This window comes from Sinohyriopsis cumingii, unplaced genomic scaffold (genome assembly GCF_028554795.1).
Source record: "Sinohyriopsis cumingii isolate HCF-2022 unplaced genomic scaffold, ASM2855479v2 utg000624l, whole genome shotgun sequence".
In the NCBI taxonomy this organism is placed as follows: Eukaryota; Metazoa; Mollusca; class Bivalvia; order Unionida; family Unionidae; genus Sinohyriopsis; species Sinohyriopsis cumingii.
The window spans coordinates 2,410,588-2,426,727 of NW_028315919.1; the positions used below are offsets into that span (position 1 = coordinate 2,410,588).

The 16,140-nt window shown below is 34.5% G+C and overlaps 1 protein-coding gene across 2 annotated transcripts in view; it reads right to left on the bottom strand.

Annotated features, from left to right (window-relative positions):
- Nucleotides 1-16,140, bottom strand: part of LOC149773607 (E3 ubiquitin-protein ligase rnf213-alpha-like) — a 371,427-nt gene that overhangs the window by 213,180 nt on the left and 142,107 nt on the right. For both annotated transcript variants that reach the window (XM_089946359.1, XM_089946358.1), the window contains exons 37-41: nt 14,998-15,118; nt 13,526-13,767; nt 10,762-10,844; nt 8,361-8,494; nt 6,822-6,914 (exon numbers count right to left, since the gene is read on the bottom strand). In XM_089946359.1, coding sequence (XP_089802485.1) covers nt 6,822-6,914; nt 8,361-8,494; nt 10,762-10,844; nt 13,526-13,767; nt 14,998-15,118 — 673 coding nt within the window. The remainder of the gene's footprint in view (nt 1-6,821; nt 6,915-8,360; nt 8,495-10,761; nt 10,845-13,525; nt 13,768-14,997; nt 15,119-16,140) is intronic.

Below are 16,140 nucleotides of genomic sequence, written 5' to 3' on the forward strand. Positions count from 1 at the left end.
TAATGTCTTATTTTTATGCCTTGTTGCAAGACTAATATAAAGTTATAACAAAATATAGCAACATTTTTATATCAGATTTTAAAAAATGGATGAAAGTCTAGGAATCATTTTTCCCAGAGCACTCATAAAATTAATGTCATTGCAGTTAACTGCATTGTCAACAGCATCATCATCACTGATGGCCTAGCAGTAACATTATGCACTTTCAATCCAGTTGTCACAGGTTCTATCTCACACTTCTAGTCTTTCATATGAGACTTATACCTATGGCCTGAGGGGCTTTCATGGCAGAGTGGTATGAGATGCTTTTCTTGTGATACAGATCTGAGGGGCCTCCATGGCAGTGGTACAAGATGCTTGTCATGTGATTACTTGCCTCCAATGTGCAAATGAGAATGTTGCCAGTTACTTGTGGAAGGTCAGTGGTTCTACATAAGTGGTGTTTGGTGTCTTAAAAGGACTTGGATTCTATTCAGCAGTAAAACTGGCTGCCATAAATAGATTCTCTTCATCTGAAAATGGTGTAAAGGCCATACTGATCTACTGAAACCCCGAGAGCTCATGTCTAAATGACTTCAGTTGTTGGAGATAAACGTCAAATCAACAGAGGCTCCATATGCCCAAGTGTACTAAAGTGCTTGCTTTTACATCACTTAAACATCTCACAGAGTGAGTTTGTGTCACAGATCAACCAATTTAGGTTGGTGGTCTTTCGCAGTCCTTCCTCCACCTAATATCTTGTAAAAAAAATCACCAAAAAACCCAAAATCAAACCACACTGAATCAACCAACTAATCAACTGTAGCAACAGCAGAAAAGTTACTAGTCAATTATTTTTGCCACAGCTGTACGAGTTTACAACTTTTGACTCAAGTAATTTTTGTAGACTATAGAATATCGTCAGTTATGCCTTTCTGACAGTTACCTAAAAGCCATCATCAGTTGGTGCAAATGGATTTTTCATGGTGAGCATATGAGATGGAAAAATCTTGAGCAATCCTGCATCACACACTGCCGAAAAGTTTACATTTTAGCTCACTTAATTTTCTCTTAACAATGTTCATTGTTCCAACTAGAACTCTTACAATTTATTCAAGCTATATTTACTAATATCTGATGATATGCATCTAATAAATATTTGTAACAAAGTATGAGAATGTATCAATGTTTTTCAATGATGCATTTGAATTGAACAACAACCACAATCAACAAACCAAGAAATTAAATTATTCATATCTCTCAGGCAGAAGTTGGGTATAATCATAATCTGCCAAAATATTTTTAATTTTTTAAATATTTTTTCCAACCATACTGATTCAGTGGACATATCACCAGAATGGACAGAAACAGACCAGAAGGTTAAAATCAATTTGATACAGCTTTTAAGTAGATAAATTCATATTGGTTTAGTTAACTGTACACCCTTTATTGTCTTCCTTTTGATGAAATTTCTTACTGAAGCTAAGAAAATAATGTTGCACACATAAAAAAAAGGAGGCACACTTCTACTAATTATTGCTTTTATTATACTTCTCCATTCCAGCCTGTTCTAATGATCTTCTCCCCCCACATACTGTTTGTCTTGTTTATGATATGTATCTAAATTTCTCACTTGCTTTTCCTACTACTATTACAAATGTTCTGTGAATATGCATATCAGTGTGAAACACAATGGGGAGACTAAATCCAAGATTAAAAACCTCTACATTTCTGGATATATTCTGCTTGGATTCCATATTTCTGCACAAAACTCAAGAGTTCAGAACTCTGCACTAATTCAATTCCCACTGTAAATTTGTGCAAACACCACGATTTTTAAAATTTAGTAACTTAAAATTTTGAGTGCTCATGCTCAAATTTATATCAGTATAGACACATCTATGATGACAGCTTTTGTGAAGAAAAAAACCCATAACAGCCGCACCATTTTCTGGATCTGTACAAATTTGAAATGTGTGCTTTCAATACTGCACCAAAGAGTCAGCTGCTGATTTCAGTAATGAGTCGTCCAAACATGGGTCTGGAAATTATGTTAATAAAACAATGTCCCTCACTTTTTTCAGTTACAAGGAGGACAAGCTCTCAAAAGATTGTTTTTACTAAAATCTTACTTTCATTATCAACCAATCAGGGACAATCAATCACATATATACTATATTTTATCTTCACTGATTTATAGTATGGTTCTCATTCTTTCACATCTGTAGTAATGGGAGTCCTTGAACAACTCAATGGTTGTAAGCCTTTTTCGACCATGCTGAATGGACACACTGTAAGATAATGTTCAAGTAGCAGAAATACCATGGGATAATCAGAGACCAATAAAATTGAATAGTCAAGTTATCTCCTCTGCAAGGATGCTGCCAGGATTTCAGGATGTACTCTAAGTTTTGTGTGTGTGTGATCTCCAATGAGGAAGTGGTGGTGGTGGGAATAGCCATTGTTAAATATCTCCTTAACACTTAAATATCTGTCACTCTTTCTTACTGTTCCACTCTGTTACAGCTCTACTGAAATCAAAATTCTCGAAGAGATGTCATCTCTAGTTATATAGCGATTATTACTGTGAGGTCATTGGGCATGGTCATGTGGTTGTGGTGGGGTCTTGGTTGGGATGGCATAAAGACTATAGGCTTACTCCATATTTGACAGCTAATTATGATGTTGTCAAAAGAGTTAAAAAATTTCTAGCAATTCAGTTGGACTCAGATACTTGATTCATAGTCAATGAACAGGTTCTAATATTGATGTGTTTATTTTGGAGCTATGTTCCTCCATCACATTCAAGATTTGGATATACCAAAGGTGAAATTGGTACAGTTGCATCCTAAACTACTATCGTGGCTACTTCAGATGTTATTTAATGTGAGACTATAATGCAAGAACTCGTAGCTTCAGTGATTTTTGGGTTAAAAAAAATTAATTTCTTCTCAAACAACTCAATTTGGTGCAGATTACATTGTTTTTTAATGATACGGTGAGAATTCTTGATGTGTAAAAATTGCACAAGAAATGAACATCAGAACAGAAAATTACTACCACTGGGAAAATACTGATAGGAATATACTGAAATAATGATATAATTATTTAAGTAGAATATGTGGTGACAATATGAGCGCTAGTTCTACAACTTTGTGCAAAATACATCTTGTACAACTATTCTGTTGTTTCTAACAGCACTGTAATATGGCAATAATTTCTGTCACTTTTTATTTTAGTCCCTTGCTAATTAATAGTTTTAGATTTTACAACACTAAGCACATTTTACCTTTTGACAATAACACATCATTATAAATATTTAGATTGCAAGAAAATAGAAGTTACAATTTTATTAAAAGCACTGGTACCAGTAAGACTAAAGGAGATGGTAAAAAAAAAGAAAAAAGAATCAGGATGAAGAGATTAGTAGTTTTTTAGTAGTGTATTAAAGAATCCATATATCAGAATGACATCAAGTATTTTTTCATCAATTTCATCATCAGTTAATGATACCACTTAAAAATGTATTGTATTAGATAATATACTTTTTTAGTTATTCATTTTGCAATACAAATACCAAATGATGGCTTGGAACTAAGTGCCAAAAGGTCTGCAGAAAATACCACCATGATCTATATATATGGAAGAACCGGACATAAACAGGTCAAATTTGATCCATCTTGCTTTGAGTTTACACAGATGAGTCAGTCTCTTATATTTAATGTCATTTAATTTTTGCACATAGAGAGCATGTACATAATTATTTGGTCATACATCTGCATATGATACAAAAGTTTTTCTTTTTATTCTTTTGTTGCTCAGTGGTGTTGCCAACCTGAGATCTACACACACTTAATTATGTTGTATGGGGATTCTCTGATGTTCCTTATGAGCATTATCTGTTAATTGTTTCTGAATTTAATATGATCCTCCTCCTCGATGTACAAATATTATTCTGTGCTGTGAACTCCTTTCACTGCCTGCTGTCTGAAACGCATATGAATAACTAGCTTGAACAAGTTAGTTTTTTATTGTTGTGCAGTTTTCAACATCTCACATGTAAGGCCCCATGGGTATTCTCTCTTGGATATCTCTGTCCCAGAAAGAAAAGTTTTGAACCAGAGGTCTCGTTAGGATTTTTAAACTAAGAGTCCATGGCTCCCATTTTGGTAAAAATATGAGTCCCATCAGGAAAAGTAGCAGTCCCCTCTCAGAAAACTATGCCAATTATAGTAACTACTGGTTGCCATAGAGTTTAATTTCTTCATTCTTTATAACACTGACATAGCTCTTGCTTGTCCATCAGAGTGAGTCTGAATTTTTTTGATCCAATGAAGGTCTTATTCAAAGCAGTAAGCTAGGCATCACACTTTCATACACTTGGCTAATGTCCCTTTCAAATTATCAGTTCTAGCAACTTTAGCCCTCTCCTGAATCTCTCAATTTTCATCAGTTTGCCGTTGAGCCCCAAAATGCTCATTCAAGTCTATGTCTTAACATGTCATGATTCCGAGGTCACGTGCACTGCTTATTCCGTTACACTCGGTAATGAACACAAGAATGCAAGCTAAAGTTGTTTATTTGATGTACTGCTATAAATGTACACATGTACATCTCTGGTTATTTCTGCCTCTACATTCAAGCACTGTAAATATCAGTTAGATTTTCCCACCCAGTCAAAGCCTTTGATCTCGCCGCTTAGCTATTGCAGCATGTTCTTTTGATGTACTCTTATAATGGTGACGACGGGAGGGGGGCTTTCAACCACTACATTCTGTCATGCGAATATCATCACAGCTAACTGATCAACACATTTCCCCACTATGCAGGTGACTGAAGCAGGACTGGCAAGTATTTGAATTTTACTGCCCGCCTAAATAAAAAAAATTGGCGTCCAAATACGCGTGATTATAAGCATTTCTGAGACCTCTGTCAGATTTCACTAACATGAACCCTGCCAAAGATTCACTTCCTTGAATCAGTGTTTTGCTGCCTCTTATGCCAGATTTTTCTCTTCCATAATGCTGTATTAGGGTTTTAAGTCCAACATTCCCATAGTCAGCTTGTTTAGACATGGGTATATTTAATAAATATAGCCGGCATATTGTCCATCCAACACGTACATCGGACTCGCGCTCAACATCAATTTTGGGCTCAAAATCACACACTGGTATTTTCAGTGACATTTTTCCAATGTCCAACAGACCGATATACATGAAATTCATTGTCATCATAGCTATCACCAGCCAGTATTTGCCGAATGAAAAAACGTCGTCTGAAGACAAACCGTGTTGTGATTCAACCATTTGGGTTTCCTGTGTGGCCCTTATTGGAAACATGCATTTGTAAAACTTCCACGATGAAAGTAAGGCTAAAACTCCATAAAATGCCTGTTCCACGGCCAATGAACGAATCAAATTTCGTTTAACAGCCATTCATGTCGAACCGAAGTATCCATATATCTGGATGTCGCATCAAGTGTTGTGAGACAGCTGTGGCAGCGCGAATTATGTTGCAAAATGCACTTTTAAAGTTAAAGTTAAAAGTTTAATAAAAATTGCATACTGCGCAAAGAACATTTTTTATATCTGCGGCGTTGACGTAATTTGCCGAAAATGTATCACTGCTTTTAAAGTACACGAATTCGTACAAAGTACATGCACTCGCGTGTACTGGTATCATTTTCTGACCCAATGTTTTATTCACGTTAGACCGCTAGGAGGGGGGTAGATGCGATTTTAAATATATATTCGATTTTTTTTCTTTCTTCTTTCTGACAGACCCACCAGCGATTTCTCATTTTGTTAGCACAACCCACAACAGAAGTGATTTTCCTAACCAACCTTCCACTGTCAGAATTAAAATAGTTCGAAACACAACCTCCTACAGAAGTTTTTTTGAAGTGCCGTCCCCGGGGGGGGGGGGGGATACATGTTTTACTGGAACAGCCCTAAGCCATTTTTGAGAATTTGTTTACAGGTTTTTCTTTTTTTCCACTATTAGTGACCAAATTTGATGATGGATAGGCATCTCTTGTAACATCTGAAATTTACTGCATGCCATGATGCTTTATGCCCAGTTTGGTCAAATTCTATTTAGCATTATGGAAAAGAAAATGCTGAAACGTTTTTCTCATTTTTGTAAGATCAGACATATTTGATGGCCTATTGGTACATTTTTTAATCTCTGTGAAAGGTCTTCATGAAAGCATCCTGTTGTAAAATAAGACTGAATTCTGTTTATGCACATTTTGATGGCCATGCTGAGCTTCCACCAAAGCAAGCTAACAAACACTAATACTCTATTTCAGTTACATTTTTGTATGGAAATTGTTCAGAAGATCTTTTAATTCAGATGGCACTGTTTAAACAATAAAGACGAGTGCTTGATAAAAACCTTGATCTGACTGAAGTCGAGATCTCCAACATAACAGAGATCAGACAGACACATTTGCAAGGTCTTGTTCTGTCACATACTGATTCACCAATCAAATTACATCTTTCATGTTCACAAAAATGAAAGTGTTTCCTTGGGAACATATCATCTATAATATAAATTCTCCCTTACATGAAATGCATTATTTTTCCTCATAGGTTACTAATACTTGTGGATGAGGAATTCCAAAGGTTGGTAGGACATGATCCATGATTGGTGCCTGTCAGATCTACTTGTGGATGAGGAATTCCAAAGGTTGGTAGGACATGATCCATGATTGGTGCCTGTCAGATCTCAATCTTAATCAAATTGATAAAAGCCTCTGACAGAAATTAAGGCTAGCATCTATATTTTAAACCCCGTCCCTATGAGCAGGCCAGCAAATGCTGATCCAGTAAAATATCTACCTGTTGTTGTCTCATGAAATCCTGGGAGGCAGTGAGAACTCCACTGATCACCTCAATCAATCCTTGTATGGCAGGAAGTTTGCCATTTCGAATCTGATATAAAAATAAAGATTTTAAGTAAGACATTTCAGGCTGAAATTTTTATTTCAGTATTTACTTTCACATGGTTATCATTATACTGGACGATGTTAATACATTATTACATTCAGAATGTTGACAGAATAATGGATGGTATTTACACAGTATTACTTTAAGATGGTTAGGAGAATACTGTATAATATTTTTAGTTTTACTTTCAGACTATTGAGAGAATACAAGATATTTATCCAGTATTTACTTTCAGACTAATGAGAGAATACAGTATGATATTAATACAGTATTTGCTTTCAGACTGTTCAGATAATATGATATTTATACAGTATTACATTCAGATGGTTGAGAGAATACTGGATAATATTTATATAGTATTACTTTCAGACTGTTGGGAGAATACTGGATATTTATACAGTATTACTTTCAGACTGATGAAAAAATACTGTATGATATCTATACAGTATTAATTTCAGACTACTGAGAGAACACTGGATGATATTAATACAGTACCTGCATTCAGACTATTGAGAGAACACTGGAAGATATTAATATAATATTTGCTTTCAGACTGTTGAGAGAATATTGGACAATATTTAAACAGTATTTACTTTCTGATTGTTGTTATGGTTTTTTTTATTTTTATTGTGTGCTTGGCTTTTGACATTCAAGACTACTGGCATACAATGACATTCAAACCACTTGGAATTTTCTTCATTCTTGGACATTGTGATAGGACATTTAGGATTATCTGGGATTTAATTCACAATAATGTAAGTGTCTTTTGAATTTTCACTTTGTATTTTAGGAAAATAAATCGTTTGTTTAAGTTATAATTAAATTGTTAGCTTAACTTCTTTTTGTTATATTTTTTTAAGACCTCAAGTCATAATACTGTCAAGAGAATACAGGATGATATTTATTTATACATTATTTACTGTTGATAGGATGACATCAATAGAGTAAAACTATGGTATAAAAAAATGTTGTCCTTTATGGAAAAAGCAAATTTTTACAAAAATTATGTTTCATCCCACATAATTTGCTAAGTAAATAGAAAATGCTGATTTATATAACCTTTACATCACCACATGCAATCTTAAAATCAGAACTGGGCAAATGCTGGGTAGCTCTGTCTTCTTTAAGTGCTCTTTCATTACCCTTAACATCAATGTGATAAGGAGGCTAACAGTACAGAGTCCTTTTCTACATATTATGAACAAATATTGTTTAGATCCAAGATAAAGTACCTGTCTGACATAAACCGTCAGATATTATGTAATTTCATAAATGAGATGAAACCAGTTAAGTCAACTGCTACAATATACTTACACATCTCTAAACCGTCTCTATGACAGCCATATTCTATGTGTTCTGTTGACAAATGGTATAACACGAGCTTATAAGCCTAGAACATATCTGTTTATGGTAGTTCTACTTTGTACTTACGTATCTCCTGACCATCTGTCTGATGTAGAGGTCTTCAATCTGTGTGTTCAACTGTCCGAAGTCCCATACAAGGGGCAACAAACTCTGTGGTAGTGGCTGTACCCTGTATACCAATCTTCTCATAGGAACCCGACCTGTGAATATTAAACAGAAACTCTTATGGCAGCATCATAGAACTAAACATGCTAAAAGAGAACAAAATAAAATGCAAACTCACTGAAAAGCTTTAGGATGAGCATGAGTTCTGATGAATGAGATTAGGTGATACCAAATATGTATGAGAGGAGAAATTAATGTTGCAAATAAACCAATCATCCTGATAACTGAGGTTTGGATAAACCAGACTGTCCTGTACTTAAAAAGAAATTAAATAAAAAAACAAGAGGCCCAAATGAACCTTATAATTTTCATCTGACCAGACCATGTCACTAAATCTGCTTATCTAGTTTTTAAGAACACATTTATACAGTTACCTCTTAAACTATATAGTCTGATAAAATTATTTTCAAAGACAAAGGCATAAATAATATGCATAAATCTCATACATACTTCAACTCAGAAAGCTCTTAATGATATAAACCTATTTACCACAATTTATCAATAATGCGTGCAGATCTACTTATTACCAAATCTATGTCAAAGCTCAGCCAATCAAATACAATATTACATCATACATATGTTTACATCATGCCTACCATCCAAATCATCCAACAGCTTGATAATATACAAACATTTAAAATGTTGGAATAAATTCTGATCAGAAATCTGAGTGGTAATAAGCAAACAATCGGATTCAAGATTTCCTCTTGAATTTACACAAGTCTTGCATAAAACTCATCCAAAATCCTGATAATAAAATAATTACAAAGTTGGGTCCAAATCAAAACAGAGTGGTAAGAAGTTCAATTACAAGCAAGATTCACCTCATTACATATGCAGAGATCTTACTCTTAAAATAAAATTCATTCAACATCTTGATGTCATTAATTTATTTAGCAACAAATCAGGTCAGAAATTTTGTATCTTGAGTGGTAAAAAGCTTACTTTATCAGATGCAAGATAACCTCACTATGTGTATGTGTTTGATTTGGATATTAAACTTAGCTTGAACAATTTTTTAGTCACATCACTACAATGTCTGCAGTATGACAGTTTATAGTGATGTCTAGGGCTGGGGCATGCAGCAGAAATGAAGCATGATGTCCCCACCCAGACACATTATCCTGACACCAGGCCGACCAGTCCTAATACTAATGTCTTAATGCTCAGCACTAAGTAAGGCAGCAGCTAGTACCATTTTTATAAGCCTTTGGTATGACTTGGTCAAGGTTTGAACCTGCAACCTCCCACATCCAAGGCAGACACTCTAACCACCTGGGCCACTAGAGCAGTCCATCTCACTATCTACTTGTGTATTAGTAGATCTTGTTAATAAGAAGTCTATTTACCAAGTCTAACAAAAATCAGATCTGAGATTTCAATAGTGGTAAGAAATGCCAATCACTTTAATGGTAATGGATCTTCCTTATTTTTCAACTTGTCCATGATCTTGAAACCAGTGTAAATTTGAAATCTGATCAAAATATGTATGAAACATAGCCATCAGTGTGATATCATGCTCAGCCAATTGGGTGTACAGTTCTCATTATTATTCATGGATCTGAACTATTCTAGTTCAAGATCTGATGATACAAGCTTACATTCCAAGCTTGATCAATATCACAACATAAACATGGCCTCCACAATGGTAACACACAGATAATGATGGACACTGATGACACACAAGAGACACAGATCCATGCTTAGTGGCCAGTTGAATTTAAAAAAAATATGTTCTAAATAATATATTAATTATCTTTTAACATAGTGCTATGTACATTTATACTATATGTCACTCACAGCATTTTGAAAATTTTGTAAAGTTGGATGAAAACTGTAGCAAAGTTTTGAACATTTTCTGGCCTCATAGTATATCAGATTTTGCATCATACAAGCTGCAGTACTGCTGATCATTCACTTAACTGAAATCTTAATTATTCATTTGTTTGAAAGATACAGGTGTAAATACATATATATGTCACACAAAAAATTGTGAATCTAGTTAAAATTACATACTGATCGAATTCCAAAATATGAAAGAACTTAAAAGTGTGCAAACGCCTCACTCAAGAATAAAGAAGTAGATTGTTTATAATTATAAAGGAAAACATGAAAAACAACTAGAAACCTTCAAGCATACAAACAACTGGACATGTTTTGGGGAACTTTCTTGAGGTATCAAATAAAAGTTAACAGTTCATGATCTAAAAACAGATCAGATCATATCCAATTGTAGATTAAAAAATTAATTCTACACATGATAGAAAACATTCAAGATAAATCAGAATCTTTCTATAATTACCCAGTCTATCTGTAGTTTTGTCAGCATCCACATGGTATCCCAGTCCAGCCTGCTCCAGACGCTTTATCAAGGCTTCAGGGTGTCTGTGGTTATGAGAGAAACATGTGCATACAAGGACAGTCGGAATGGTAGATTACACAAATCCGCATCATAGGCAGGACAAAAATATTTTTAATATTTCATGACGTTTCCTGTTGCTGATCATATATATAAAAGATTGTTTGAAAATGCTGGAGTATGAACAAAACTGCATGTCAGTTATTCTAAATCAATCAACAACAGGACACCATGTAACTGTCGAATAAATTCTTAAACACAGAAACAAATTCTTTGAAAGACTGTCAGAGATTTTTTAAAACCCAAACCACTCTCTTTTAAAGCCAGAAGTAAACAAGTTATCAATAAGTATTTGAAATATTGTTTTCTAACATTATTTGAGTCACTGTATAAAATGATATAGATCCTACCTCCTTGCTGGAGCAGCTGGTGCTAAAAGAAGGGCATCTCAGACACTTTTTATATGAGGAAACCATGTGGGGGATTGAATTCTCAATGTTTTAATCATAAACTAACTCCTATCTTTGGAATGTAACATGGTCTTCCTCCAAAACAAATTGAAAAATACAATCTGATCCCTTTTCTTTGATTATGGGTCCAACACTCTTATCATCAGTCAGGGCTGCATCTAGCATTCAGTAAATGTTGGCACTGCCACCCTTGCCCCCACCCTAAACTGAAGTAAGGGGAGCCAATCTCCAAAAAAGTAAAAATGGAGACCAATCTGGTCGTAGTTGTGGCCTCTCAGTAAGGTACAATTTAAGGCATTAACCCTGATATGTACAACTGGAGGTGGGGAAGTCAACATCATACTGTCAAAGAAATTGTGCTAAGGAGATATGTTCTGACAGCACCAACAGGAACATTGCAGCCAAATTTTCAAGAATATCTCACACAGTTGGCAACCTATATGGACACTGTTGCACAGCTCATAGTCAAAGTACTTTATCTGTACTATAGTTACTCTGAATCCAAGCACAATCTAGTGGTTGCCTTTTTCAAACTCTGTTGACTGCCATTTCAGTTCTTTGAAGAGTGATGGTACCCAAAGTATGAAAGAATTGATTTATCTAGGGTCACAAATTCTTCAACAAAACATTTTGTTAGAGAGACTTAACTGGTAGTTCAACCACTCCTCTGCTACCCATACTCCTGAACCAACTGAAATGGTGGTCCACAATAGCAACACTACAGGAGCAAAATGGATACTTTCTGGACTTCTTGTAAATAAAGTTCACATGATGCATGAAAATCCTTATCATTATTATAGTATGCCCGTAGAGATCAAAACATTTATGCAAAATATTAAATTTTAGCAGAATTTTCATAAGCATACATTCTAGATGTGACTCTGCCCTTTGACCTTTTACACCAAAATCACCATACCTTTTGATTAATAGCTTTTTCATTTGGGATCAACTACATATTGCCTGAAGTGTTTCAGTGAAAATCAGTATAACAAGATTTTCAATATGGCCACCAGGTGCCACTGCAAAAACCCAATGTTGATAAAACAATCTCTTCTTTACAAGTAAATGCAGTAGTAGAAGGATTTCCAAAGATGGTCATTTGTGGATGCCATACTTGGGGTCATATAGGCACCATATGCATTTATGATAAATTACACGCAGTAACTAAAGTATTAGTGAAAACTACCAAGTCAACTAGACCATCCATTCTGACTAATATAGGGGCCCCGAGTGGTCTAAAGTGCTCTTCGTTACGGATCACTGCCATCTCACCTGTCTGTGTAAGTTCGAGTCTCAGATTTGGCTGATGTGGGTATGTGAGAGAGCTTGCCAGTAGCTTCTTGTGGGTCGGTGGTTCTTTCCGGGGTTTTTCAGAGTTCTTCCTCCACCATTAATACTGGCCGCCATGTATAGCCTATCGTGTACTGAAAAATGGCGTTATACCCTACAACAACAACAACAACAACTGACTAATATAGCAGTAAGAGGACTTTCAAGATGGATGCAGTGGCAGCCATGTTAACTTGAACCAACATCATAACACACACAGTTGCAGTAACAAACCATATGTCAATATGATCATTCATTTCCAAAAGGCAGCAATAACAATTATTTCAAGAAAGCCAGAGTAGATGTCCCACTTTTATGATCATTCGTTTCCAAAAGGCAGCAATAACAATTATTTCAAGAAAGCCAGAGTAGATGTCCCACTTTTATTCAGGACCAGCTAGACCTCTGAGGGAAACTGTGCATCATTTAATGACTTTAGGCAGTGTAGTGATTGCTAATTGATGATAGATGCCAGACCATCACAAATGTTCTCCTGGTTGTCAATCAGCCAAGCTAAGAAGTCTTCCACTGAGCAAAGTGTCTCACATGCATTTGATCTGAAACAACCTGAATGCAAAACTTTCATGCAAAACTTCCACACTGTTAACACCACTGTAACCACTGACAGTAAAGCAATGCCCATATCACCGATACCATTGTTGTTGCTTCTAGAAAAATAATGCCCTGGCAAAAAACACGAGTTGAAAATCAGTATGTTAATGAATGGAACAATAATAGATTCAAGGAAATTGTAGATTTAAAAAAATTAAAGATAGCTAGTGCATTTTATAGGAGTTTATTCAAATCTTCTATCTTTTTATACTCCCACCATAAAGTATTACATTTCAGAAATATTACTGCCTAGTAACAATCGACTGTTTGGGCATTTTTTTATACCAATTACTCACTTTTTGTATGGGTTGCAAGCAGCCACAAACTTGAGGTTCCGGCATTGGTCTAAATGGTTTCCTTCCATGGACCTGTCACACATGATCTCCTTGATCATTCCTATAGCCTCTGTAGTGTTTGCTTCATCAAAGAAAAGCACTGTGTACATGTGAGGTCCATACTGGGCTGCATTCTGCTGAGCAATATTCCTTGCTTCCTCTACTTTCCTCTTTATGTCTGCACTTGTTGTGCCACCATGCACCTGTTGAGGGAAAAAGAATAATTAATTTTTTTTTAAATGACAATATAAAGGTCTAAATTACCGAGTGCCAAGATAATATGAGAAAAGTTCAATCCCAAGGGAGATCTGTTAATTAGCATGATTCAGAAAAATGAAGAGTTGATTTAAAATTCTTACCAAGCTTTTAAATACTGGTTTACACCTTTTAATCTATGTAAAGTAGAAATGAAATTCCTAATTTGATGCACATCTATTATTTATGTATCAGAATAAAACAGTATGTCAGCACAACACTGGCTGGATATACAGTTCTAACAATGTAAATCTAAAGTACTATAAGATGAAGGTACAGTCATTAATATTTTGTAAAAAAATAAAAAACTTATAAAATGCTCAAACTACAGCACCAAAATTTGATATATGAACCTCAAAAGGCCCAAGATTTTCTCTGGTGCTACATATGATCTTAAGTTCTTTAACTGTGTTCACAAAATAACTTCTGTCTCGCACTATGAAAGTTGAGACCAACGGATAGACAAGAGTGATACTCTATGCCCTACTACTATCATGGTGGGACAGAAAAAACACTGTAAACTTTGCCTTGAAAAGCTGAAGCTTAAATTAATAAATAGAAGTTGAAAATAAGTAGTAACAAAAGATGCCACATCACTGATTAAACAATAACAGGAAATATTATTGAATTTATCCCATTTTTTATACACCTACTAGATCCTTCAACAATAATCTGATTCTTGATAGCATGGTTTATATTGGTTAAACACACCAAAAACATGACTGTGCTTATGACAGCAAAAGAACACTGGCAACTTTGACTAAATGATAAAAATGAAATTGTTCTGCATAACTGTAATGCATTTAAAATAAACTGTGCATTTTGGGTCAATGTGTTTATGTACAATAAGCAAATATGCTGTTTATTTGGAACTGTAAATTATTAAACACAAACTTATCTTTTATGTGGCACACCATACTGACTTAATATAATAATTTTAAGCCAATGTTTAAACCAGACTTGTGTTTTATGTGGCACACCATACTGACTTAATATAATAATTTTAAGGCAATGTTTAAACCAGACATGTGTTTTATGTGACACAACATACTGACTTAATATAATAATTTTAAGGCAATGTTTAAACCAGACTTGTGTTTTATGTGACACACCATGTTGATTTAATATAATGATAAAAATCAACTTTAACTGAGGATGCATGAAACATTTTCACTTACCTTCATGAGAATCATATTCTTCACGTCAGTTCCAGGTGGGGTTTGTAGTGCACACAAAAACTTGACTAGTCTGGTTTTACCACACCCTGTCTCTCCCATGATGATCACTGGAATGTCACACCTAGTTGAAAAAGATGACAAAATATCATCTACAACTTAACTCTTGCAATATCTTACATTATCAGTACCCTACATTTTTCCCTCAAATATTGTTTGCACTAGATGTTTTCAAAACAGTACTGTTCAGTAACTTTTAATCTTGATCCCAATTTTCAAGCATGTTAAATAAAACCAGTTAGTTTTCATGATCTGAAACAAAAACGTGATTTGAATTTAATACAACACATGTTCCTCAGGAAAAAAAAGCCATGATGACGCAAATACTAAGCTACCAACAAAATCAATAATAGTAACAAGCTGCTATTTTATCAACAATCGATATTTATATGTATATGTGGAAAAATTATGATGTCATAATTTTTATATCATGTACTTTCATTACATTCATGGGACCACTGATTGATAGATATGATAAAAGAAACTGTATATCGAATGTTGTACAAAATTCTTGTGCAAAATTAATAATTTCCATGTAAGGTACAACATTCACTAACAAACTGACAGAACCAATCTGCATAAATTTTTTATTCCTTGGCCTATATCCACCAAATTCTAAGATTTCAAATACTTTTGCTGGAAATTATTTTCTCTTCAAATTTTTGGGACATTAAAAAGTTTAATACTTTTTGCCAACCACAAAGAAAGGTTAAAAATATAAGTACCAAAAATTATTCAAAGCTGGAACATTATAGTTTGTACATTAATTCTGATGCCCACACTTAAGTAATTTATATTTTATTATGAACATGCTATTATTCAGGTATTTATTTTGATTTAATTCTGCTGAAACAATTAGATACATATTTTTAATATTATGCACTGTTCAACAACTATTCTACATGTATTTTCAATTAGGTAATAATTGCTAATTCGTCACAAAATATAGCTGTAGACATATGAAATCAAAAGTCTCATGGTAACTAGGTTTCGGTAACCTATTTATCTAAAGTCAATTAATAAATGGTCTTATACTGAAGGACAAACAATACTCCAGAACAAGAATTGTTTTCAGTCTCATCTGTG